The 27,716-nt window shown below is 41.6% G+C and overlaps 1 protein-coding gene across 1 annotated transcript in view; it reads left to right on the top strand.

Moving 5' to 3' along the window:
- ITPR1 (inositol 1,4,5-trisphosphate receptor type 1) overlaps window positions 1-27,716 on the top strand; it is a 187,309-nt gene that overhangs the window by 144,303 nt on the left and 15,290 nt on the right. The window contains exons 47-60 of the mRNA XM_076346702.1: window positions 1,201-1,401; window positions 3,517-3,627; window positions 4,925-5,020; window positions 5,791-5,913; window positions 6,916-7,020; window positions 7,863-8,055; window positions 11,852-11,974; window positions 15,692-15,867; window positions 17,134-17,298; window positions 18,950-19,145; window positions 20,508-20,609; window positions 22,264-22,403; window positions 23,742-23,907; window positions 24,673-24,833. Of these exons, the coding sequence (XP_076202817.1) occupies window positions 1,201-1,401; window positions 3,517-3,627; window positions 4,925-5,020; window positions 5,791-5,913; window positions 6,916-7,020; window positions 7,863-8,055; window positions 11,852-11,974; window positions 15,692-15,867; window positions 17,134-17,298; window positions 18,950-19,145; window positions 20,508-20,609; window positions 22,264-22,403; window positions 23,742-23,907; window positions 24,673-24,833 (2,058 nt within the window). The remainder of the gene's footprint in view (window positions 1-1,200; window positions 1,402-3,516; window positions 3,628-4,924; window positions 5,021-5,790; window positions 5,914-6,915; window positions 7,021-7,862; window positions 8,056-11,851; window positions 11,975-15,691; window positions 15,868-17,133; window positions 17,299-18,949; window positions 19,146-20,507; window positions 20,610-22,263; window positions 22,404-23,741; window positions 23,908-24,672; window positions 24,834-27,716) is intronic.

A 27,716-nucleotide genomic window follows, 5' to 3' on the forward strand; every position in this document is an offset into this window, starting at 1 on the left:
TTTTGTTTCATCGCTTTCAGTATTATCCATTATTTTTGCTTTTTTCCTGGAGGGAAGGCATGAGCTCTGATTTCTGTAGCATCAACCTTTCTACATTCTGACAAGTTAATCAAAAGTCAGGATACTAAATGAGCAATCAGTTGAAATGTGCTGAATCACTGTCACCTTTAGTCTGCATTCAGAGACGGCATTTTCCTTTTTTAGCTTAGCCTTCAATTGAATCTGGCAATTTCTCAGTCTGTTTGCCTTAAAAGACTTATTAGTCTGACACAGGCACTAGAGGCAATCAGTTAACAGCGCTCCTCTGCAGGTTTGCAGAAAAGACCTTGCTGGTTCCATAGTCCCATGCATCTTGTTCATCAGAGGGTTTTTTTCCCTTTGAAGTGTTTTGTAACCTGCTAGAATTAAGCTAGATAGGACTTCTGCTGAAACTTTGAGGAAAAGAAGGTGGTAGTGGCTATCCATTTTTACAGCACACTGCTGGAAACACACTGACAAACAGCATCTGAGTCACTGGGAAATTGTTTTTCATTAATTCCTTCTTTGTTTTGGTTGTTTTTTTTTTTTATTTGGAATACAGGAGAGAGGAAACATGTTTAATCCATGCTGGTGAATCTGGCATTTCATTAGAAGAGCTGCTCCTAATCAGCAGCTTCAAGCAGGGATTACAATAATTATGTGGGAAGAAATGCAATTGAGAGAATTGCATTTCAAGACGCCTTCCTTCAAGGCATGCAGTCAGGTGCCTCCTTACCGCTTGTGCAGGTGGTGCTGCTGTGAAGCCAGAGCCAGAGAATTGCTGCTTCTGTCTTGGAGAAAGGTCTCGGGAGGCGAGAGCCTTGAGTGATGGTTAGCAGTGAATGTAGCAGGTAGGCTAGAAGGAAAGCTTCCAGGCTCAGGAGGGCTTTCTGATCCACAGTGAATGGCCTATTCCGTGTTGGGTTTCAGTGCTCTAATGGATGCACTCTGTTGCTGCTTGTCTTCTATAAAATTTGAAGCCAACAAGCCGCTCAAGACAGCGCATTGCAAGCAAGCCCTGAAAGAGGCTTAAATTGCTTGTCCAGGCTCCAGTGAAATTAGAGCAATATACCATGCCGTGCAATTGTGGGTTGATGAACTTAATAAAATGTTATGATCCAAACATCAGTTTGTATGTTTTTTTTTTTTCTCCCCCCCCGGGCTTTGACACTCTCCCCGCAGAATTTCCTTCGCTGCCAGAACAACAAGACAAACTACAACTTGGTGTGTGAGACGCTGCAGTTTCTGGACTGTATCTGTGGAAGCACAACTGGTGGACTTGGACTTCTTGGTCTGTATATAAATGAGAAAAATGTAGCGCTGATCAACCAGACGCTGGAAAGTTTGACCGAGTACTGTCAGGGGCCTTGCCATGAGAACCAGGTAATAATACATCCATAGCTGTGAAAAGCATCACCCTTTCTCCCTACACCCGCAGCATGTGCTCTGCTGAGCTTGGGCTCTCAGTGTGCTAGACTTGTGTTGTCTTACACCACCGCTCACTTTACTTGCCTGACAAAAGGGGTTTTGGTTTTGGGGGTTATTTTGTCCCCGAATAAACTCATAAGAATCAACTTCTCTTTCTCGAGGCCTCCTATGAGGAGTTGAACCACTCAAAGCAGTAGAGATTTTTCTGCTTTCCTAGGATTTAAGTTGTTTTATTAGACTTGACAGGCAGGGAAGAGCGGGGAATTTTTGTACTTGAAATACTTTACAGTAAAAATATTGCTAAAACCAAGCTCTGTTGCCTGTTAAATGAGGCCAGAAACGTGCCCCCTCCCAGCCTGATGGGAGAAGGTTGAGCTCTGTAGCTTCATTAATGAAGGTGATAACCATGTTGACGTTGTTTTCAGACATAGTCTTGTGTGTAGAACCAGGTGCATGTTGCTGCCGACTGTCCATGCGCCTGCACAGGGATGTGGCGGTGGTTCCCAATGAGCAAGGGTTACGTGTTGGTGAGGACCACCAAGTGTCTTGGGGGGGGTGGGGGTGCAGCCTCTATCCAGCTCCCCCCAAACCATACTCGCTGTCAGCAGTATGTTCTGCTCCAAGCAGGAGTAACTGTTCTAAAGCAAGCATGGTGGTTTAAGTAATCATGTTACAGGGAAGGCATAACTGAATAATGACAATAATCCTATCGGATAAAGCAGTTACTGACCCACAGCTGGACTTGGTCTGCTCTGTGCTTTGAAGGTTGAATAATTAGTAAGGACTATGGGAAGATACTTTGTTTGCATAAGCAGGAGTTTTTAGGTGCTCAAGAATTATGGTTTGCACCGGTGGGAAGAATCAGAGGGCAGGGGCAGCTGTACTGCTCGGCCATGCATTTCCACTTCACCTTCCCGTAGGTTGTACAGCCGTGTGTTAGAGCAGCATCGCCAATTAGTCAGGCCCATTTCTTCTGCCTTTGGTCTAAACGTGACTCTTGCTATACCTGTTTCAATGAGTCAAATGAAGTCTGAAAGTCTAGAGTAAACCATACTAAAGAGATAGCTACCCCAAAATAGTTTTCCAAGCTGTGGCCGCTCTGTGGCATTGACTCAACAAATAACGTGCTCAGTGTGTGTGTTAGAGAACACGTTTCCCATTGGGTTGGCATGACCCCTGTGTTCCGGGGTGGGTGCCACCCTTCTAACAAGCAAACCTCTCTGCTTACAAACATGGATATCTGCTTATTTTCTCCATTGCATACTATTTGAACCATAGTATGGTACAGAAAGACTGGAATATGACTTTTCGAAAAGTCTTCAAGGATAATCTGTCCTTTGAAGTGCCTTTTCTTTGTGCATTCTAACATAATTTACAGCAAAGCTAAACAAAGCATAGTGGGGGTGACCAATGTTCAGATGAAATCGTATCTATGCGAGAGAATGCATGAGGCTGTACACGTCAGTTCATAACTGACAGTTTCTCTCTGTTATACGGATTGGGTGGAATAACAACCTTTAGATATAGGTATGGATCTTCACAGTGGAGCTCGACGACAGAGCAGGGCTCTGGATTTTGAAGCCAGCAAGCTATTCTCGGTTTGTATATTTTACTTATAGACCATTGTAAAAGCAGGGTTAAAGGGTAAGCAGGAAGGTTACGGAAATTCACATTCTTTGGTTAGACAGGACTGAAGTAGGTGTTGATTGGCACATCTAAAATAAAGAAAACTCTCCCTAATCTTAGTAAAACAGTGTTCTTCCTTAGCTATGTATTCAGCCTGGATGCTTTGGCGTGTAAATGCTTCGTTTATCAACTCTGTTGCTTTCTGCTTCCTGAGGCTGGGTGGTTTCAGTAGGACATGCCATGGCTGATGATATGAAAAGCTTGAAACAAAATGCCTTAATCTTTTTGTTATTCCACTGACTGGAGTTTTCTGTTCAGTTATCCATCTCAAACAGCTAACGAGGTGATGAAAGAGGCGACTGTTCTGTTCTGGCTGGGTCACCAGCCGAGGCTGCATTTTTAGTGTAGACAGTTAGTGAAGTTTGATGAATTTTCTTTGGACAGAACTGCATTGCTACTCACGAGTCCAACGGTATTGACATCATCACAGCATTAATTCTCAATGACATCAACCCTTTGGGAAAGAAGAGGATGGACCTTGTGTTGGAACTGAAGGCAAGTGAATATTTTGTGTGATCCACGTTAACAGTAAGATGAAACATAATTTTATTGTTGGAATTATGTGGGTGTTTATTATATCCCAATATTCATAAGTGCCAAAAAATTATATGCATCAGCAAGCTGGAGGCAGTGCCCAAAGATTGTCACAGGTATTTAATCTTTTGAATGATGACATGGAGCCACCAGTTTTCAGATGGGGGGGGGGTGCAGGCAGTCAAGATATGCTGAGGAATCCTAAAATAATTTCCTGTTAAAAATTAAAATCCGATGAAAACTTCTTTGTTGGTGGTGAGCTTTTCATATACAATAGAAGTAAAATTTCTGGTGCTACATCTAGTTTCCTAATACTTTATTGCTGTTGTTTAATTAGTTGATGTTTAATGATCAAGAATTTCTTAGGGCTGTTCATATTAATGCTGAAATAATTAGCCCTGGTGCTGGTTCCAGAATACACTAGCAGGTTATCTTCTAGCAACAGTCATCACAGAGCACTCCTGCTTCAGCATATGTTTTAGAAATATTTCCTTTCTGACTTACTGTCCTGTCTTATAGTGCAATGTCTAGTTGCTTTCCATTGCCGACTCACACCATTATTATGGGTAATGTGAGGTTTTTTTATTATTCTAAATAAAAAAATGCTTTTAGACTCAATTAGTATTATACTTCAAAATTAAATACTTTTATTGGTTTTTATGGTCAGTTATGGTGGATTTTAATCTTAATTGTTCGTATTAAAGTAGTCTGGTGCCTTGTGGTAGTTTCCCATTTCCTCCCTCTATTTCTTGGCATGAGCAGGTCACAGAATAATTTTCAGTTAAAAGCAGCGAAGCATGTCTGTGTCTTCAGCCTTGGCTTGGCTGTCCTTTGAATCAACAGTATCTTGAGTAAAGCTGAGTTGCACCGTTTTGGAGTCGAGAGCTTGTAGTAATGCTGCAGTATCTTTAAAACAAAACAAAATAATACAAGCTTGAAACCTCAGTGTTTCAGAAATCTGAACCTTAACTTGGGTTAATTTGATGGCCCCCAATAAGCAGTGTTTGGGAAATAAACTGGTAAAAAATACTACTAAGTTGCCTATCTCAATAATTAGAGGAGAGGGAGTGCTCGGCAAGGTGAGGCTGTAGGAGTCCTGCAGTAGGCTGGCTGGGAGGCTCTGCCTTGCCCGTGGCTCATATTTGTAGAAACCAGGTATCTCAAGCCCTTCTGGGCAGCAGGGATGGTAGCACTCAAGCTGGGTACCCTCGTGTTTTGACTCCTGGCGGTGATTGTTGTTGTTCTTCCTTCCCTTCAGAACAATGCTTCAAAACTGCTCTTGGCGATCATGGAGAGCAGGCATGACAGCGAGAACGCGGAGAGGATCCTCTACAACATGAGGCCCAAAGAGCTGGTGAGTCCCTGGATTGCTCCGAAACACCCAACTTCCCTTCAAGCCAGGTACAGCAGCGCTGTGGAGGCTGGGGTGGGATGTGTCCACCCCAGGCGTGCTGCAAGAGGTCTGTGCATGGATCACTGTCAACTGGAAGACCTTTCAAGGATTTGGTTGAATCAGTGCGATATCCACAGGGGATGGGTCTGTCTTGTTCCCAGGCAGCATGAGCAATTAGGGAAGCCATGCTGAATGCTACGGAGGAGGCATTCGGCATCCTGCCTAAGGCAGGGAAGAAGCATCGTCTGACGCTTTGGAATCCACATGTAGAAGCCATTTGCACAAGAGACAGAGAGAAACAAAAATTTCTTGTGACCTAAAAGCAGTTCAGTAGACTGTCGCAGGCTTTTGGGCTGGTTAATGTATTAACTGGTGAAAATACAAACAGGACATTCAAAGTACAGCTGAAACACTGTCGGCTTGTCTCAGTGCACGTAGCTATGGCAGGGGTCAGAGGTCAGAACATGATGCACCGTGCTGCAAGGGTGGCCCAGAATATATTACCTGGAGGGGAACATGAAGTTTAGCTTGTGTTCATGAGCTGGGCTGAAGGTGCTGAGTTCAGGTCTCCTGTTTTATCCTGGAAGTTGAGAAGCCCACTGGCCTTCCTCTTGAATGTATATACTCAGCTCCCTTTCGCTTCTGTAAGAGTGGCAAATGTATACTGGCCTTAGCAGACTTCAGCCCTCAGCCTGAGCTGTCTCTTCATTGGCCTGTGTCTGTCTTTCTAGGTGGAAGTGATAAAGAAAGCTTATCTGCAAGGAGAAGTAGAATTTGAGGATGGAGAGAATGGGGAAGATCTTGCAGCATCTCCGAGGAACGTGGGACACAACATTTATATATTAGCTCATCAGGTAGAATTTCACCTACAGTTTTTGTAGCACCAAATGTCATAAACTGTGAATAGCAAGAGGCCTGCTTTTCCCTGAAATTGTTTTAATGGCTCACCTCTGAGACAAACCCACTGCACGTTCTCTTTTTATCAGAGCAAATTCCAACCCTTAAAGAATCAGAAAAGAAAATTCTATAATATAAGAAAATTTTTGGAGTTTTCTTTTATAATGGGAAGCAGGCAGGCTCTTGACCAAGTTTCTGAAGACACATGATTCAAGTTCTTGGCAGCACTGGGGAGCAATGTATTATTTTTCCGCTGTATCAAAGGTTACTTTATACTCCCAAAGAAATTCTACTCACGCATCACTTAAATCGTAAGCAGAAATCTCACTCGGCTTTTATGGTTCTTGCCACATTCTCTCTATGTTGGAGCCAGTCAGGTTCGTTGTATTCATACCATGTGGTGTTTGAGAGGTAAAAGACCAAGGCGGGGGGGAATACATCTAGACCTATTTAATATATTGATGCTACATATATCACTCCATTAGAGACTTCCTGTTCCTTTAGCATCTGAGAAGAAAAACCATGATTATGCTGTAAAATTCATTTAAAGCATCCAGAAGCATTTTTGGAGCAGTGCTCTGTGCATCTGCTTTTCAATTGATGCAAATTTTCTCTTCCGTCCCTGCCTAGATACTCGTGTGATTAGCACACCTTTGAATTAGGGTGGGTGTAGAAGGATGGACCGAATGTGAATGTTCAAAAAGTTTCCCAAGTCAGGCACAGGGTGGAAGAGGAGTACAACACAGATATTAAAAAAATACATATTTGAATCATTCTGACTTGCTCCCAAAATAGAGCTGCAGGGTGTCTGGTTGGAATAGAACAAGCCTTCTGTCAACTTTGCCCTTTCTCAGCGGCTGACTGTGTCCTATTTCTTTTTTTTATGCCAAAAATCAGAAATTTAATATCATAGAGAGACATCTGGTGTCTCCCACTCCCTTTGCATTCCTTTATTTTAGTTGGCTCGTCATAACAAAGAGCTGCAGAACATGCTGAAGCCGGGAGGTCAGATAGAGGGAGACGAGGCTCTGGAGTTTTATGCCAAGCACACGGCACAGATTGAGGTAAAGGGAAACCGGTGGCTGCTGGGAGGCGTGTGGGGGGAAATGATCTGCTGCAGAAAGAGCCGCTTGGAAGAGAAACGGTGGAGTTAAAACACCAGTCACATTATACATGATATTTTGATTGAACTGACTACCTGTGTGTGGACTACCATCTTTGACATGAGGATATATGTGTACTTATTTTTTTATTTTATTTTTTGACAGCCGCTGGGGGGGAGAGCTATTTTTGAGCTGTCATGTGTGGGCTCTAAGATGGAGCTGAGCAGAGCTCTGTTGGCAGGAGGAAGTGTAACTTCACTTCTGTTACATTTTGGCCGGTACTATTGCTGAATCCATAAAGTTAGCGATAGCTTTTGCCATTCTTTCTGTATTAAAATGACATTTTGGCCTGATGCACAATCTAAGATGCTTTTTAAAAGTAAAACCTGCACAAACATGGAGAGTTCACAAAACTCTCTCTAATAAGCAATATAAATGTAACTCTTATTCCTCACACTTGCCTGTGTGATGTGTGGCTAAAATTTGCTAAGATTCTTGAATTGGGCAACCAGATTGCTCTGAAATTCAGCACAGCTTTGGTGCGGGATTCACTGGGCCCCTTGGAAATTCCAGCTAAGTATTGCCAGGATAAGACCACAGCATAGAAATTATCAGTCTTGGAGCTAAATGTAGGCCTGCTTTGAAAGGTAAATTAAGTGAAGTCTCTACCAAGCTGCTGTTCTACAAAACGTGTCCAAGTTTCTACATGTAGTTGGTTTGAAAAGTGGAGGGGGCGAAGCAGACAAACCAAGAAATAAAAGCATTTAATAACTAGGAAGAACTCTAATGAGGCTGCCGTTCAGATTGTCAGGTCGGACCGTACCATGGAGCAAATAGTCTTCCCTGTGCCCAGTATCTGTGAGTTCCTCACAAAGGAGTCCAAGCTGCGGATATATTATACCACGGAGAGGGATGAACAAGGCAGCAAGATCAATGACTTCTTCATGAAATCAGAAGACCTCTTTAACGAGATGAACTGGCAAAAGAAATTGCGAGGTAGGTTGCTGTTGCCAGTGTGGTTGTGTGGAGCATTACCAGCAGAGCACTGAGGTCTGGTTTTCGGAGTTTGAAACGTTGACTCGGTAGCAGATGGTTCCCCAGTGTGGCAGCAACCTTGATAATTGTTTGAAAGAGTCTGCTCCTCTGCACGATGGCAATATGTTGTAATGAAGTCAAGCTTAATGCAAGAGCAATATGGACCAACTGGAGGGGATTCAGGGGAGAGTGGTAAGAAGGATCACAGGTCGTCTTTTTTAAGATCCAACAGGAAGGAACAAATCTGTGGAGGCTTAGCTTAAACAAGAAGGCATTTGGTCGCAGGGAGAAATGGAGAGGGCACAGCTGAAGAAAGCAGTGGTCTGTTCTCCTTCCCTGCCCTGGATACACAAAGCAGTTCCCTTGCATCGCAAGGAGGAGTAAGGCTGGGTAATGCAGCATGGACTTACAGCATCCCCAGCAATGGAGGTGTTTAAGAACATGTTAAACATGCATTTTCCAGTAATGGTAAAAGTAGAATTCACTCTTCCTTTGGGCAAGGAATAGACTGGCAGACATGCCAACTAAGTCCCTTCCAGCCTTGTGATGCTGAAATATCTGAAAACAAGCATTTTCAAGCACTGCTTTTCCCTCTGAAGTTCCCACTGGCAACTAGGAAAACTTTCAAAATTCTATTTTAATTCATACGGTGTCACCACTTCCCCCAGTAAGCAAATGAGTTAGAAAGTTTAAAATTATTAAAAAAAAACCCTAAACATCTTGTTTTGCTAAAGGAGAAACGTTGCACATGAGGCTCAGTTTCAGTGGGCAGTGATGAGTGGTTAGAATTTACCAACAATGACCCTCTGAAATGTGAGAGAGAGAGCAGTTATTTCCTGCTCAAGTCAACGTCTGCCATCTGATACCGCTGTTGTTCCCCATGCTTGAATCAGCTAAACTCCAGTTATTAGCGCAAGAGCGCAGACTGGTCCAGAACCGCCTCCTAGAGCAAATGTCAGAGTGGACTTCTGTACAGCTGCGTGCTGCTGTCAGCTACCGAAACCTGCCTGCAGTGCCAGGCAATCCAGACCAGCGTGGTTAGCAAAGGTTTTCCCCCTGACAGAGACCTTGCTGGTACTCGGTCGGCGTTGCGTATCATAGGAAAAAATTAGGTGAGAAGGGACCTCTTGACTTTTCTCATTGCGAAAATTATTTTTTATAAAATTATTTCCCTTGTTGCAACCTCTGATGATTGCATTTTGCCCTTTCACTGTGCACCTCCAAGAAGAGCCTGGACTCTTTCCAGTTTGTTTTTAGGATGCATATGCACAGTTCACACTAGAGCTGATGATGTGTTGCACATTTGATAACAGAAACTCAATATTTGCTTCTGATTGTTGGGAGGGGTGTGTGTGTGTATGTATATAACGTTAATAAATCTTTTAACAGAGAAAAGCAATTGTAATCGTATTACTTAAAATTATCAGTCAGGTACAGATAAGACCGCCTGAATCTTCGTCAGCTCTACTGAAATATTTTTCATGTGTATGAATACTAAATAGAGCGGAGCTATTTCCACTGAACAATGGATTAGTACTTCTGACAGCATTAAAATCCCCAGGAAGCTGCTTCCTAAAATGACTTCTAAGAACTCTACAAGAATATGGGAGAATTTGACATCCTAAACAAATGGGCAACTTTCTTTGACAGCATCTATATATTCTGTTAGATTTTGTTGTTTGAGTAACTTAAATTGTCTTTGAGGCTATCTCCAGGCAAGCTGTGAAGACATCCGTAATTATCAACAGACCACAAATTGACCAAGATCCACCTGCAGAAGTGGAGAATATTTTTTTCTTTAAGAAACTGGAATCATTTAGTCTGTCTCCTAACATTCTGGTCTTGTTTGGCCCCTAAGTGGTATTCTACGTTTATACAATTGTTTCTCACATCTTAAATAACAGGTTTGTGTTTTTGAGACATGACCGGCTGGCAGCGCTCTGTGCTGCGCTCATGTGATACCACTTACAGTTTATTCAAACCTGAGAAAGACTTTTTAAAAAAGTTGAGAAAGACCCGTGTACTTCCCCCTTCAGCTCATGGTGCTGGCTCATAATCTGAGCACCGTAAGTCTCCTAAGGTCTTAATTAAGAATTCAAATGAGCCTGCTGAAACCAGGCAGAAGTGCTACACAGGGCAGATAGTCTGTGCCCATCCCGAAATGAAGGTTTAAAGTAAAACCTGAACTTTATAATGACCCTTCGCATGACCATTTCATACAAATGAATTCAACCTGCTTACAAATTCTTCTAGTAAAAATGAAATTGAGAACAGAAATAATACAGAAATCTGTGCCTCATATATTCGAAACGTTGCTACATCACATTTCAGTGAGGCTTAACGTGTGCCTGGCTAATTAGGTGCAGTGAAGCTTGTATTCTTACAGTGATGGCGTACCTTTTTGTAGTCCTTTCCTTTGCATTCAGCTGTTCAATACATTTGCTTTTTATGTGCATTTCAACTCGGTATAATGAGGCATTGTATAATTCTTTTAAACCCCCCCCCCTTTTTTTTTTTTTTTTGCTTAGGATGCTAGAAGAGGTGATTTGCTGAAGAGAGGTGGTGGCTACTATGAGGCTCAGACTTTAACTTACTCTTCTTTTCAGCCCCAGAGTTTGCATTTTCATCTTTTCCCTAAATTTCACTATGAGCAGCTTCTCCTTTGCTCTCTGATATCTGTACACGTTACCTCCTTCCAACAGGGAAAAACATTAGTTCTTTCCCTTCTTTGAGAGCATTTTTAATAGACTTTTTTTTTTGCCACTCTAGATTTCAGCAGTACACAATTTGCTGTACAATAAGCCTGCAGGAGCTAAAATCAGGGGGATTTTGCCTTGATGCAGAGAGAATTACTGTAAGGCAGCTTCTTAGCTGTCCTTGTCATCTTCTGGTCCACGACCACTTCAGAAAACGAATCCTCCTGCTTTCTGTGCCTCTCGATTCTTGCTGCAGAGATTATTAAAATCAGGAGTCTTTTTAAAAAGTATTTCTATGTAGTGTTAAGAATTTAAAATGTGCAGCTGTTTAACTGTACACTTAGCTCTGTGCAGATGTGCTTGTGTCCTTTGCCCACAGGGCAGAGGGAAGGCCAGCCGAACTTCAGCTCGGTTATTACTCTGGGGCTTTATTGGTCTATTGTCAGCTTGAAGTAAAGTTGTCTTACTGGCTTGGCAACTAGTCCTAAACACTTTAGCTTTATTGTTATGTGGGTACGCTGCATTTTGTGTCTCAGTTGTCCACCCTTGCACTGTCTTTGCTGCGTGGTTTTTTTTCTGGCTTGCTGCCACGGAAGGGTAGTTTGAGGGCGGGCAGTATCTCTGTAGGTGAGCTGCTGGCAGCAGCAGCAGCATAACCGGGAGGGATGGGGCTGAATCTCACCATTGATAACATGTACAAATTTTCTTCTTCCTAATTGTTCTTTGTGTGACTCTGAGTACAAAGTATATGGGAAACCTGAAGTCCTTGACCTCTGGCATTTCTGAACTCGTTCTCATGGTGCTGCTAAATCATGTTTGAAAATATGTTCCTTTTTAACTTGAGTCCTTTGCCTTAAAGTGCTATCTAGGAAACTGGAAGTACCCCAAAGATAAAGAGTAATCAAATAAACTTCAGAATAAGCCATGAATATTACTACTGTTGATGCCGTGCTTTTGGGCAAACTGAAAATAAACTAAGTTTTGGTGGAGATTAATTTTTTTATATAGACCTCTTATTTTTTAAATGCTCCATTAAAAAGAATTCTTTTTCTCTTTTGCAGCTCAACCTTTCCTATACTGGTGTGCTCGCAACATGTCCTTCTGGAGCAGTATTTCCTTTAACCTGGCTGTCCTTATGAACCTGCTCGTAGCATTTTTCTATCCATTCAAAGGAATTCGAGGAGGTACCAATATTTAACATACAAAAATATGTGAACAAATAAGGTATAATGAGCCAAATTCTGCCCCCCACTTGTGTCTATGCATCCCTGTTTACTTCAGTGGGGATAGGAGAACAGAAATTGGCTTTTATTAATTGCCTTGATTTAAATTGTGCTGTTCTCTGATTTGCTTTTTCTTGAGGCATTTGTAAGGAAAATGTAGAGCCATGCTTTTTCCTAGGGGAAAAAAATTATCAAAGACAGGCATCCACCTTTAATTACTTCACTGTTCTACTTTTTTTTAAAGTTCTGTAATTAAGTATTGAACTGAAAATATGAGAAATGTAAATTTTTGGTTTTCCTTGAGCTTGCATTTTATTAATGCCATTTTCCATAAAACTTTCGTGGTAACGTAGCACTTCAGGAGGCCTCTGAGTGTTGGGGTTGGGTGAGTGAGATTACCCTGCACTGGCAGGTGAGGCGTACGGGAGCCGAGTGACCTGCCTCGTGCCATTAGAAATGCAGAAAAAGAGCCTATCTCCCCTCTGTTACTGTCTCTCCTAGGAGTCCCTTACCCTGCAAGCACTTAGAGCAGAGATTGCCCTAGGGAGCAAGGAGGAGCGTGCCAGCCATGGCCCCTGGCTCGGAAGCAAGGGGAACCTTGCTGCTCAGGTTCCTTGCCAGCAGCGGGTAGCAGCTGGGCTTGCTATCATTTCTAACATAAAGTATGGGTTAACATGTGCGGTTCATCTGGGATTGCACAATCTTGCTGTAATAGGTCTCACGGAAGTCGCTTTTGATCCAAACAGTGGGTTTGTGCGACAGTGGTGGTTCTTAGAGCCAATTCAGTAAATACTCCCAGTGGAGTCCTGATGAGATTCAGCTGCTCTTCCTTAGATCCAGCCTCTCCCAAGAGATGCACCACAGGGCAGGTCAAGGGGTGGATTCATGTCAGCAAGAATCAGGAAGTCTGTAGAAATGTTCTTGTGAATGCCTCTGTCATGTTTATCACTTGCAAAGCTGGTGTAAAGGAAATACCTAGGAAATACCTTTGCCACGTCTGTGTCAACTGGAGTAAACAAGGACCCCAGCAGTAAAACCTCCTCCTGGAGAGGGTGATTCATGTTCAAGCCTTCACTTCCCTTTGAGATTCATAACGCAACAGGGCCAGTTAGATGCTTATCTCTTCCTATTGAACTTCCCTCTGCATCTTTCTCCAGTTCATTGCTAACTACAGAACCCAAAGACAGTGCAGCTCGAAGATAGCAGTAGCCTGATCATAACGAAATTATCAGCTGAGCTCTGTGGGTGCGGCATAAAAGCCGCTGTTACACTTTTTGCAGCTCACCAGTTAATTTAGATTGAGGAGAGCTGTAGTTTTGTCCAAGTAATGTTTGATAGCAGCTTATGGTCGCAGTGGGCATGGAGAACTTGCGTTTAGAGGTTCTGCATCCTGATAAAGCCTGTGAGAAGGTACAGGATATTTTAGACCAAAATCTGGTGTTCCTGAGAGAGGGGGAAGAGTTAACAGTTACCTTCTGCAACATCAGGCTGTGGTTTCGGCTGCTGTACCTCTGCAGGGCACCCTGTGACAGCAGACCATGGGGCAACCCGGATCCTGTTCTGGCCAGCCGTTGGTTGAAAGGTTTTAACAATCATGAAGAGCAACTGAATTTTCTGTCTCTAGTTTCAAAGATTGCAAGTTAAAATTTAGAAGTCTGTATTTATGGCTGCTAGGAAAGCTGGTAATTAGACGAGTTCATTGAGATTACAAGTTGCAAGACTGGGGGGGGGGGGGGGATCATTTGGCATTTTGAAGATGCCCTACCCTGCATATTTGAAATACTTTATTTATCAGGTAACATTTTGATAAAATCTCTTCCTCTATTAGTTACAATCAAAAATGTAAAATAAACAAACACATGTGTATTTTATATTTAGCTTAAAAAAAAAAAAAAGACTTCAAAACAGACTGTTTGGGGGAAGTTGTTAGTGTCTTGAATTGCTCAGACATGGTGAACTGAGCAGCTGATGAGCATCTGACTGTAGTAGAAGCAGTAAAACTTCTGACTTGAGGAGCAGAAACAAAACTGGATGCCTGGAATTTGGTACTGGAACGGTGAGAATTCCAGAGAGAGGGAGAGCTTCCTACCGGGTCCTCCCGGTTACACGCTCCTCCTGCCAGCAGTCATGTAATGGACTCCATGTGCTCACAGCAAGGCTTTGATGTTAGGTTGGGAGCAGACAGCTGATGTCAAGTGACCACTGGCTTGGTGAGCTTCATTTGCAAGGGCAAAGACACCGCTCCCGGTTTGCTCCCAGTCTCTCTCCGTCCCTAGGAAGGAGAGACAAGCCCGGAGCACCACTCTTTCCTGCGAGTACTCACCTGACCCGGGTCCCACTAAGGTCTTTGTATGTCATGGCATTGCACTCCTCGTGCTGATGAGCAGCCTGTAGTGTCGGGCCTTTCCAAGGTGGGTGTTACAGGCAACAGTTGAGGACTTCATTAACTAGTTATTTTTGCAGGCCTGCTGGGAACTGCTGGAACTTGTGAAAGCAAATATATTCATGTGCCGTGGATGGCTTTGTAATAGCTGGGATGTTCAGACACCTGTGCAGGTGCAGGCAGGATCCTTCAGGATCTGCCTCTCACAGCCATTCCCAAGTCACTCCTAAATGAGCTTCTGCACATTTTTTTTCTCTCTCCCCTCTCTGTGCTCTTTATCATTCCCACGCAGGTGACTCTGCTTCAAGCTCTGCACCTTTTGCTGTTTGACAGCTCAAGTAGCTGTGGCTGTGTTGCTCTGGGATCCCAAACTCCCTTCAGACAGCGGAAACATCTGTTCAACTTTACGCTTATTAAGTTTTAATTTCCATCTATCCTCTGCTGTCTTTATTAATCTACAGTGATTTGGAACAAAATTAAATGGCTGCTCGTGGTAGTCAGATGAGACTAATATTTCCTAAGCCTTCTGAGTTTGGGCAGGGGGGAGAAAAAAAGCCCTCAGTGAATATCTTGCCAGTAAGACGCAGCAGTCCTCTGAGTACGTTCTTGCAGAAGGGCTTCAGAGTGCTGTGAAATTCGAGGGGTCTGTTGAGGTACCAGTTGCTTGAAGAAAAGCATTTTTTTATGTCAGTTTTAAGAAAAAGATGTCTTTTATATTCTGCCTAAACCCAGGGTAAACGGTATTTTCGGCGGAGTATTTTTTTATGGCTCTTTCAGAGAAGTGTATTTTTAGCAACACGGGCTGATGTTATGTAAGCAGACAGTCTTATGGGACAGTCTAAATAGAACCAGAAATAGCAAGAGATGACAAAAACTGGTACAAGGTTTTTGACCAAAAGCATAATAAGAGAATCTGCTGTGAATCTGGACCTGGAGGAGTATGTTGTCTGTCCTCACCTACCCATTCAGTGCCTCTACAGAACGCATTAGCAAAATGCCTCTCCTTTTCAGCATTCAAGGTGCATAAGTAGTGAACACTAAAATGAAGGATTCTATAATACTGGTACTTATCATTTACATAATGCTTTAGTAACAAGTTTGTAATTAAAATCTGCTGAAGGCATTGGGCTCAGATGTTCCACTTACCGCTTTGAAATCGGTAATGTCCAAACATGAGGCTTAATGATACTCCACCAAAGAGAAGATAAAATGGCATTTATTTGGTTATTTTGGTTTGGTTTTGTTTGGTTATACAAAGTATTGAAATGGGTTTTGTTTTTTCCTCTTCACCCTAGGTACGCTGGAGCCCCACCTGTCAGGCTTGCTGTGGACAGCTATGCTGATATCTCTGGCTATCGTCATAGCTCTTCCTAAGCCCCACGGCATCCGAGCCTTAATCGCTTCTACAATATTACGACTAATATTTTCAGTTGGTTTACAACCTACTTTATTTCTTCTGGGTGCATTCAACGTAAGTATCGAGTGGGCTTTTTTGAAGTTCTCTTGCATCTTATATAAGAGTTTCTTACCTGCTCGTGAACATGTCAGGCAAAAATAGCCTGGGACATTGTAGTGGAACTGGTGGAGGAGTAGTTCCTTCTTTGGACTGTTTCTAGCAGAAGTGCTTTGCTGCTGTTCATTTAATCCTGGTTCCCCAGGCTGGAGACCTCTAAGGTTTTGCTCAGTTTTGCCACAGTCTAGAAACAGCTCCCACCCCAGCTATAAATGCAGAGAAGTCTCTGTGACCCTAAAGTACACAGTTATTCGCTCAAACCTGTCTCCCCTTCAGTGACTAAGCTGCAGTATTTTCGGGGTTGTGTAAGATTCACTAAACAATGCGTTTCCCAAATGTCTGTCTGCAGTCTACCTGCCAGCCAAAAGCTGACACTAAGCAGTTTTGCTACAGTAATGTGTGGACTGAGCATGAAAGCTGAGCCACCAGAGAACTTCATTAACGCTCAAACCCGGATACTTGTGGTCTCTTGTGGCAAGTAAGCCCAAAGTGTTTCTCTCTGAGTCAGCAGGAGCTGTGCAAAGATGCGTCTTCTCAAAGTCCTTGTCTTTATTACGAAGTGCCCAGCTTTCAAGTGCATCATTTAATAGCACTCCTTGTCTTCAAAATACGTCACTGAGTCAGAGTTGCATTGTGAGGGTTGTTATTGTTGGTAATTGTAGCATTTCACTGGTTCCAGGTAAATTGAAGGCAACTTTCCTTCTGGTGTTGATGGCTGGTACTACACAGGAGGATTACTGGGTGCATGATCGAGAGTGAATTGCTGAGGGAATCTGGAGCACTTGCTTCTTAGCAAGCAATAGGGGGTGTTTTGGAAACGTAAGGGATGCTGTAGGCTAGAGAGTTGCTTGACTGCAGAAAGTGCCATGCTTAGAACAGGGTGGGGTTTTTTTTAGGAAGGTTTACCTCTCACACCAGGGAGTGTTTTTACTTTCTTCTTTACATCTTAGTCTTGATGCCCTTCGACAACAAGCTGGAGACAGGAGTCAGTGCACCTGTTTTATTAGACATGTGCAGTTTTAGTTTTGGCTCACTGTCTCAGCTGTGCAGAAAACGCAACAGAAAGCAGGTTTTGACTGATGTGTAAAATGCTGTCGTGTAACAGACAATTCAGCACGGTTGTTGGTATCATCATAGAGCCAAGTTATCTCCAAGCTTTGAAAAATTGCCTTTATTTCCTGAAAGCCACGTGTTGTAACTAATTTGTGATTAATTTTTCCTTAGGTTTGTAATAAAATCATTTTTCTGATGAGTTTTGTGGGTAACTGTGGAACCTTCACTAGAGGATACAAGGCAATGATCATGGATGTAGAGTTTCTTTATCACCTGCTGTACCTTCTGATTTGCGCTCTGGGGCTCTTCGTACATGAATTCTTTTATAGTTTGTTGGTAGGTATTCACTTTGCCCTCAGAATGTTTTTCTGTCTATGTGTTTGCTAAGTCCCACCTCGGGCATATCTAGATGTGTCATACACCACTTGCTTTCTGTTTTACTACTGGGAAACTGTTGTACAGGCACTCTTTTGAGAACCGCACGCTGGAGATTTTGCTTGGGAGAAGTTACGGTGGGAGGCTACGGGACTCCTGCCACAGCTCTTCTTCCTGGTTTGTATGGACAAGCGGAGACCTTTTTGTTCTTCTCAAGTATATTATACAAGATGTGCTTAAAGTTAAATTTAGTTAAAATTGCTCGTTACAGTAAATGTGTATGCAGTTGCAATGAAGGTTTTTAGCATTTCTCTCTGTTACTCCTGTTCTCGACTTCTAAGGTACAGGTTTTCTAGATTACATGTATTGCTTGTGACCCTGCTCTGACTTCCAAGATAAAACAATTTACAATGTCGTGACTCCAAGTAATATCAATACCTGGTGAAGGTTTAAGCCTTCTTAAGGTCATATAAGCTCTTACATGAGGGGGGAAAAAAAAATCATTGAAAAATCTAGCCATAGAAATGTTAGCTGAACAGTAGGCACTTTTGGAGTTACCATGCTATGAGTAAGAGGCACGCAGTCTTTAAGATGGTTTACTCTGTTATTGTCAGTAACTATAACATAGTGTCCATGCTTTTTGAGTAGTTGGTTAATTTGGAGTGTTTCCTTAGCTGTAGCTAGACTCCAGACCTCACATGACTGACACGGATGCCTGGCATACGTGTCTCTTCTGTTTTGGGGTGGAATTCATCTTGCACAGCACGATACTTATAAGAATAAGCACTGAAGGAGTATATATCTAGTGTTGGTGGAGAAAATGTGTCACTTTTAAAGCAAACCTTAAATCCCATTCACAACACACTATTTTTTGTCCCTTTGTTTGATGCTTACTACATCCTCTGGTAACTGAATGGGTTATTTTCTGTTTTCATGTAGGTCCAATTTAACAAATACCTGTCCTCTCGCTGTCAACCAGCATAGCCAGCAACCTGTGTGGGCTGTGCTGGTGAATTGTCATAGACCCAGAGGAGTGAAAAATGAAGGAAACATATGTAAAGAAATTTAAACAAAGAATTTGGGCACAAATACTGCTCGTTTAATTATACACTCAATAAACTAAGACTTAAAGGGAATAGCTAATTGCATTTTGAAATGAGCTATTTTGAGATTGATACAACAGTATGTGTTAGCAGCTTTATGTTTAAAGCACACATTGTACATCTAGCACTTAAGCAAGAATACCTGCCCTCACACCAGGTAGGGACTTCTTCCCGAGCTGCTGCTCAGGACTGGAGTCCGTGAAGCTCAGATGAAGAGGAGGGTACAGCTGCCTCTATTCTTCATGTTTCAAAGTGGATGGCACGAGACTGGTACGGTGGGGGTGAGGGACCCCATCTCCCTTGCCTCCTGCTATATTTTTCTTCGCTAGTATGTTAAATTTCAGATAACTGTAAAAAGGCAAAAAAAAAAAAGTGCTTTAAATGCTCTTTAAAACATCAGATTGGTATTGTTAACTTGCTGCCCCGGGTTATGCAACACGTAGCATGCCACCAGTGGTATTGGTAGTACATGTGAGAAACAGCCTTTGCTTTTGTTTGTTGTCCTCCAGCTCTTTGACTTGGTGTACCGAGAAGAGACCTTGCTGAACGTCATCAAGAGCGTCACTCGCAATGGGCGTTCCATCATCCTGACTGCTGTTCTCGCTCTCATCTTGGTCTACCTGTTCTCCATAGTGGGGTACCTCTTCTTCAAAGATGACTTTATCCTGGAAGTAGACAAGCTCCCTAACGAAACGTTACTGCCAGGTTGGTACCGGCAACTCATTTCGACGGTTTGTGTTGAAGAAAGTAATGGGCTTTTGTTCCCTGGGGCATGCTGAGTGTCTTCCACCTTTTGCAAGACATAATGATTACCTCACCAGTTTGACAATTTGTTTCTTAAAAGGGACGCTATTTAAATAGAAAATAAAATTTAAAAAAAAACAAACTGACTGGGGCAAACAGATACCCCAGTATTTTTACAAAACGCTGCAATCTGCTGCAGCACAAAGAGGGATGGGGAGGAGGAACCCCTGGAGATAGCACTTGGGCTCTTCTGCACACAGTTGAGATCTCTCCCCTCACTGTTTGCTAAAACAGTTGAGATTATCTAATTCAGCTACACCTACTCCCTCCCCCAGTTTAATTACAAACAGACTTTAGGTAGGCCATCGTGGAGAAGGCTCTGCACTGGGAGAATTCAGTTCTGCCTCGGTTTGCCAGATAGTAAATGCTTATATTGGCCTTTAATGGTGCGGTTTAGTTTCAACATAACAAATTAATATTTTATCTGAAATAACAAACTGAGTATAAACAAAGGGCATCAAAGGGCATCAAAGAGATGCTCTGTGAAGTAGAGGTTTATCTCTCTAACTCTGGTTTGTTCATAGTTTTTATAGACTGTGTTAACCTCCCTCAAATACTTGCTACAGTTTAAACTCCATAGCTGACTTCTCTGTGCTGACCTTAGATTGGTTATTTTAAGTTAAAAGTTGGGGTTTTTTCCACCCTGCAGCATCAAGCAACTAACTCAGTGGGTGGGAAGCACAGAAATTAAATTTGTTAGAGGAGAGGTTTGGGGTTTGTCTTGTTCTGTCTTTTTTTTTTTTTTCTCTGACACTTGAGCTATTCAGACAAGTATTATTTGACATTCCCACTATTTTTTCTAATTTTACTGCCAGCCCTGTGAGAGACCCAAACCTCACTGACCCTGTTATTTCATGTTTCCATGTGGCTGGAGAAATGCCAAAGACACATTACTGTGTGGCAGTAGGTTTGTTTTGATTCTTGCGAGGCACATTTTCAAGGCACCTTGAGAATTCACTGTGCACTAGAACATAGTATTTTCAGAACCATTTCAATTACTCTCTCAACTTTGGAGCTGATGCAAAATAAATGCGCAACTTTGGTCTTTAATTCATAGAAATAAGAAGAATTTTATGTTTGAATTTAAAATCAATGAATATGTAAATTGGAAAGCCCTTCTAAACTCTAGGATAATATACTATTCTAAATCTGCCTAGTAATTGCACAATTAATATGATGGGGTACTTTAACATCTGAGAAGTAATCTTGCAAAACATACAAAACGTTAAACTATCCATTTGATTCATCACCTTCTGTTTTTAGACCGCACAGAACCAGGTGAGACCATGACTGGAGAGTTTCTCTATTCAGATGTATGCAAAGCAGGTAGCAGTGAAAACTGTTCTTCAATCATTCCTTCAGACCGTAAGTATCTGCTGTTGAATTCATAACTCGCACCCTGAGTTTTCACACCTTTTCTAGTTAAGCACCTTAAATGAAAAAAATAATAATTTCTTAAAAATCCTATGTAATAAATTTGGGAACAAGGCTATCATGAGACTATCTAACTTGAAAAAGGATTAATTTAGGCCAACAGCATAAATGACATTTGTTACATGAAGTGATTAAACTAGAGAAACTTAGAACTAAACCGTACTTTGATACAAGTCATATTGTTTAATTTATAAGGAAGTGATGCAGTTTGCCTCTTTGCAAAGTTTATTATTTTAAAACATTAGGCTATTAAATGTGATCTTGGAGGATAATACCTTGTGAAATATGGAGCAGAACATCGTTTATTGACAGCATTATTCTATTTAGCTAACTAAGGAAACTTTTTAATATCATGGCAGGAAGTACTCAATGGATTAAGTAGACAGGGTAGGTTTGGGGGCTTTTGAGATCAAAGAAGTGCATGTGAGATATTACTCGTAGCATAATCGCCAGCCTCAGATTGCGTACTGAAATATTTCAGTTTTGTTTTCTAGAAAATGTAATTTACTTCTTGGAGATTTATGATGCTGGCTGTGAGAGCCAGACAGAACATCACTGTTTCTCTTAGAAGTGGAGCTCTTATATGGTCAAATGTTTCAAAGGTCGATAATGGCCACGAGCCCATGCTCGCAAGAGGAGATGGCTCTGTTTTGCTCAAGTGTCCTCTTTGACAAACTAAGATTCAACATTGATACAAGAATAGCTGCTTTATTCTGCTCTAGTAGGAGTGTGCTGCTTTGTCTTAATACACTCTGACTGCAGAAAGGAAAACTCCAGAGATGTTTTTATATCATAAATAATCAACCTGATATCAGGGTCTTATGTGGCCAGGGATATTAATGATGCCCAAATCTTTGGCCATTTCTCTGCCACCTTGGGTTTTGGCTATTTCTGGATGGCACGGGGCCTTTCTAAGGCTGTCTGTGGGAAGGTGGGATCAGCTCATGAGCATTTTTATGATGAAATGAAAGTCATGAGACTTTAATCGGTACAGGGAGAGTATATGAGATTAGGTAATTAATTCTAGAAGTTCTGCAACTGAAACAGTGAAGTTGGAGGCTTCAGCCAAATGAAGAGAGGGTCAAAAAAAGTATGTTACTTTTTTAGTAAAATGCTGTTTCCATAAGCAGTGATATTTTAGCCATTTGAAAAATACAAGTCGAAGTTGCCATTTTGAGTGCAGCCCAAAGGCTGTGCAATCTGTTAGGCACCAAGGGAGAGTGTAAGAGGCAACACTTTGTCCTCTGAGCTGTCAAAAAGCTATGATTCTGTATAAACAGGCATCTGGTGATCTGAGCTATGCATGCTAACAGAAATGGAAAGAGATATTTAACCAAGTCAAAGACAGCAGTTCAAGCACAAAAGAAAACTCTGCTGGTGGGGAGAGGAGGGCAGGCTGGAGCCAGAGCGGAGACCTGCTCCGACGGTCGGCTCTTTGCAAGAGCGAAGGAGCTTTGCAACGCTGGCTGGAAATCTGGCAGTTTTTGCAAAGGGGAGAGAAAGCATAACCAGCAAAGAATGGAGAGAATTATTTAAAACTGATCTTCTTGCCTTTGAAACGTGTCTTTGCTTGCTGTGTTAACAGAACTGATTGCTGAAGAAATGGAGGAAGAGAATAAAGAGCATACGTGCGAGACGTTACTGATGTGCATTGTTACTGTACTGAGTCATGGGCTCAGGAGTGGGGGTGGAGTAGGTGATGTGCTCAGGAAACCATCCAAAGAGGTAAATTATCACTGAATGGGGGCGGAAGAGTGATAATCATGTAGGGCTGGGGATCTAGTTCTGCTGGGGAAAATGTGTATACACTGCCTTTAAACAGATGTAGGATACATCGCAACTAGAAGGGACCACACTTTCTCTCTGTGTAATATAGTTAAATCTCTGTAGGATCAGATTAAACAGCAGCCAGTTCAAACAAGCTTCTACCCATCCTTTTTTAGGGCTTTTTTAGCTTGAGGGCTGTCCAGAATGGGGCCCAAAAGAACAGAAATGGTGTAGCCAACAGTCTGTGCTTTGAGAGTTCAGGATCTGAAGAAGTAAGATAAGTACAAGCTAGTGAAAGAGTAACATGAGGTTGCAGAACGAAAATGCAGTGGTAGCTGATACCATGCTAGTGGCATGAGTTTCTGTGGAGAGCATCCCTAGGGAAAGGTAAGATGTGTAAAACAGGGAATGGATGAGAGGACAGGGACCAAGAAGGGTTGGAGCTGGGACTGTGGGAAGGAAGGAAGGATGTTGTTTGGAGCCATCATCAGAGAGCGAGGACCAGTCAAAGCAGCAGGAATTTTTCATAATACCCAAAGCTGCCCATATAGCTGCTGCTTTAGCTGTTTGTGCCTATTTGAGTCTCAGGCTGTCTTCCCTCTGGTCACTCCCCAAAACCGCATTAGGGGGCAAAGGAGAAGTCTTGGTCAGAGTGAATACTTTTCTGTATTGTCTGCAATTTCAAAGTGTTTTCTAATATTTAGCCTTATTTTCAGCTTACAGTGGTTTAAAAGTTACATAATTCTTAATAAAAGTTTGGGACCCAACTGGCAGGATGATTCTGAAAATGGGGATTAGGTATTCGGGTATTCAGGCCTGCAATAAATACGAAATGGGTACCAGGAAGTCCAACTTAATGTCCACGTACGTGGTTGTTAGCATAAATGAGATGAATACTATTAAATTCCAGTGAAAGCCTTTATGGTCAACTCTGATACTGTATTGATACATAAGCAGATTAATACAAGGATATAATTTTGGATGGGCTTGCAGCGTGGGGGTGAGGAGATAACAAATTTCAGTGTGTGAGAGAGGACAGACTTGGACACAGTAAGCAGAAAGCAACTCTGTAGAGATCGCATACCGGTAGCTGACTAATTCGGCTTTTCTTTCAGTAATCTTGCATTCTAGTTTCACTTAATGTTTTGAGTTGTAAGTTATCATTGGAGAGCATCAGAAATGGAGACTCTAAGGGGGGGTTGTGGGGCAGCGTACTCTGCTGAACTGAGAAAGGCATGGTAAGGGTTAGATGTGCATGTATTTGAGTCGTTAATTATTAAAATATGTATCTTGCAGGAACCTCTCTTTGCTGCTAGAGTGATATATGATCTGTTATTCTTCTTCATGGTCATCATTATTGTCCTTAACCTGATTTTTGGTGTGATCATTGACACTTTTGCTGATTTAAGGAGTGAAAAACAGAAGAAAGAAGAAATTTTAAAAACAACTTGCTTTATTTGTGGTAAGTGTAGAAACACACTTAAGAGTAAGGGGTTACTCTGTCAAAGTCAGAGGTAGCTACAAACTAGCAGGAAACAGGAGTCTTGAATTGCTGGCTGTTCGTACCTTGCATTCCTCAGCTAGTTGATATTCTCAGGTACCGCGTGCATAGGAGCTTGGCAGCAGGAAGAGATGGGGAATGTATGCTCCGTATACCGCTTTTTCCTCAAATCCTTAGTTTCTGTTTCTCCTGTGCTTCAAAGAATAGTTTCCTATTGGAATGGGAGAGATTTTTATAAACAGTCGTTTTTCCAAGGGTGCAGAGTGTTGAGTAGTGCCTGTGAAAGTTTTTGCCATCAGTAGATTGGGAATTAAGCTGCCAAGCCTTTGAGGCCAGTGCGGTTCAATGAGATGGTCATGTAACACACAGACTGGCAGAAGGAACCTTTGGAATTTTGCCGCAAAGCAAATGTTGCATTTGGTATCATTTTGCCTAAAAATAGGAGATGAGTTATGAAATCCAACAAACTGATTGCATTTTCTTAACCAAAAGTTTTCTGGTTTATGTTTAATAAGGGTGAGCAGTACTTGTTATGCCTTCTTTTCTCTTCTCACTACATTGTGGCCATTTGTTAGAGAGTTTATCCCTGTTATTCAGTGTTTCATTCATTTAAGAATGATTGTGACTTAAGTACAGCAGACTGTAGAAACAAGTTTTGTTGTTACAGCTCATTTTCTTAGTACCCGTTCGTAAATACTAAGGCTTATATATGTGTCACTCTTGTAGGTTTGGAAAGAGATAAGTTTGATAACAAGACAGTCACATTTGAAGAGCACATTAAAGAAGAGCACAATATGTGGCATTATTTGTGCTTTATTGTGTTAGTGAAAGTAAAAGATTCAACAGAATATACAGGACCAGAAAGTTACGTGGCAGAAATGATCAAGGTGAGTTTGGAGTTTTGCCTTTTTTTTTTTCCCCCTAGATTAGACCAACCTACTGGCATATTTGGTAAATATAGTGCTCTGTATTTTATTTATTTTGTAAGCAAAAACTTGGAGTAAGACTTTTTCTACAATAATAGGCTTAAGCCAATGCCTTTCCTTTTAGAAGCATCTTCTAAAGATAATACACTTAAGATATTCTTGGCAAGATAACTCGATAAAAGACATTGCGTTGATGGCAGCACGTTGCAGCATGCTGCAAATGGATGGTACAGGCAGAGGCACTCGTGGGAGCCGACATGTGCTGCAGCACCGCAGTCACACCGCGATTTGCATCTGCATATCTGCAGCTTCTCAGCCTCTAAAGCGCTCCTGCGTGTATGCCAAAGTAGGTGGCAGTGAGCAGTGACAGCTAGGTAGTCTCCATGGTTTTAAATCAGGTGAAGAGAAGCTATTCTGTTTTGAAAACTAATGTTTAAGGGAGAATATTTTCAAGCTGGTGGAAGTGTCTGAAGTATAACAGTTACACTGTTATACAAACAGTTACACAGACCAGTATAAATATCTTAAACTGACTTATAGGATTTGTTGTCATATGATTTTAGCTTATTTTTGTAAAAAATTAAAATCAGTATCTACTCAATTGTAAGGCCTTTTAATGAGAGAATTACAAGCCTCATCTCTGCCAAGCTGCAGGTTCAGAGCTCCTAGAGTTAAACTCTAAACCCCAATTACTAATCTGTGTGTCTTCGGTTAGCAAAAGCTGTTTCTGATTTGTAAAATTTCAGTTAGTTCTTTATTTGCCTTCAGACAAATAAATAGCAGAATACTTTTCTTATTTGTATCTAGCTTTTTTGCTACAGAGGTACAACCTACCTTTAAGCGGGCAATTTGTCGTGGCCTGGTCAGCATGTAAATCCCACCAAGATCTCTTAGAGGTTAAACATGTTACTTCGGGGTCACTAAAGTGTATGTCCTAGTTCTGAATTTCTGCCTCTGTAATGAGGGCTTAAAGAAATCTTGTGAGCAGTCACCTGATAGAGGATTAACACGGCAAGATAACTAAGTACATCACTGCTGCTTTCTAGTCTGACTGATTATATTGCGCCCTTTATTTATCCCATGGCAGCAAGCACTACTTCGGGGGAAGCACTCTACTCTTTAAAATGTTTCTGCTTGTAAAAGATGATTTTGTGTTGTGTTAAAACTAGTTTTAAAAAAAGAAAAAGATTCAATTAATGAACAATTTATTAACAAATCATTATTTCAGATTAACAGTTCAAATTAGGTAAGAACCAAAAACCAGCCACTGAATATGTTTGCAATAAACACAAAAACTGAAGAACTTTTACCAGAATTCCCATTCATAGTAGTGTCAGCAAAGGGTAATTACTATGTGTTGAATGGGAATATGGATAAATTATGCATAGACCAAGTGTCTCATGCAGATGCAATTTTATGTAACTATATGCTCTAGGTAGAGGTTTGGAGTATGTCTTGTAGTTGGTGGGTTTTTGCATTTCATGAGCCAGTTTTCAATTGAGAACTAACAGCAGGGTCTCGCCGCAATGCTGTTGGAAGCGTGGTGTAACCGTACGAGCCGTGGAATAGGAAGTAAATTTGCTTTGCACATCAGCGGTCTGCCACGACCCGGCACAGGCGTGACCGGAGCAGCTCGGGCTGCCGCTGCCCTGACATGGTAGTTCTCAGCAGCATTTTGCATTCGTCTGTTCCTTAGGACTGATCTGGCAAAGCTTACTCTGAAACTCAGAAGCAATTTCTTTCCATCGTCCTTTAATGTTAAAAACATTCTTTTCTACCCTAGAAAATCTGAATGTAAAACATGATGAATATATTTCTCTACCAGACTTGTTTTAAATGCTTCTGTAAGAGTCAGAAATCCTTTTTTCTGCCTAAGGTGTATGTAGGAGTAACTTGGGGCGTGGTTCAGCTTTTACTCAAGCCTTCTGTCTTCGTCCCATGAATCTAGGACAGGCAAAAGGAAAGCTTTAAATATGTCAGTGGTTCCAAAGATTGAGATTCACCTGTTGGAGGTGATGGTTTATTTTGTATTTGCACAGAGGGCAAATGGGAACCTCTGGTTGCTTAATGTCTGCAGCTACCAGATTCTCCTGGAAAACCTACTTATGTTATGGTTAGATTTAAAAGGGATTTTCTCCCCACATTTTCAGACTGAAGGTGGCACTCTAACATCTTTGATAATGACAAAGATGGGCATGTCTTTTCCATGGGCTGTTATGCGGTACCATTGTTCAGCTGCAATTTATACCCATTTTTAGTAGTTGAGGGTAGGAAGCATAATGTGCTCCAAATCATACTGTGATGACAGAATACACCTCAAATACACTTCACGTTTGCTCTGACTCCCAACAGAATATCTTTAGAAAACTCTTGGATTTCTGCCTTTTGACAATAGTAAAAAAAAAAAAAAAAGGATTTTTTTTTTTAAATTGCCTCTGCCATTTAGGATTTGTGGGTTATTCCAACACCACAGAATATTTAAAAAAAAAAAAAAAAAAAAAAAACAAAAAAAACACCCCCCAAACCCTACGAATTTAGGACACTAAAATTATATTCACCATCAGCTTGTGAGTTGCATCCAGTGTTGCTTGTACAGTGCTTTAAAGATATTTTAAGCACTATGGTATCAGAAGAATCCTGGACAATTTCACTTATGCTGGTTAGTGAATATTCAGAAGCTTTAAGAGTGGTCTTGAATTTTGATGTTTTCTTGTCTAAAAATGTGTGTAGAAAGGTAATTTTGAGGCTATCCGCTATACTGGAGATGGCAGAGCTGAATCTTGCCCATAGAATTCATCTTGTAGCCCGCAAGATGAATCTGACCCAGCATAAAAAGAAATTGTA

Source organism: Aptenodytes patagonicus, chromosome 8 (assembly GCF_965638725.1).
Source record: "Aptenodytes patagonicus chromosome 8, bAptPat1.pri.cur, whole genome shotgun sequence".
Lineage (NCBI taxonomy): Eukaryota > Metazoa > Chordata > Aves > Sphenisciformes > Spheniscidae > Aptenodytes > Aptenodytes patagonicus.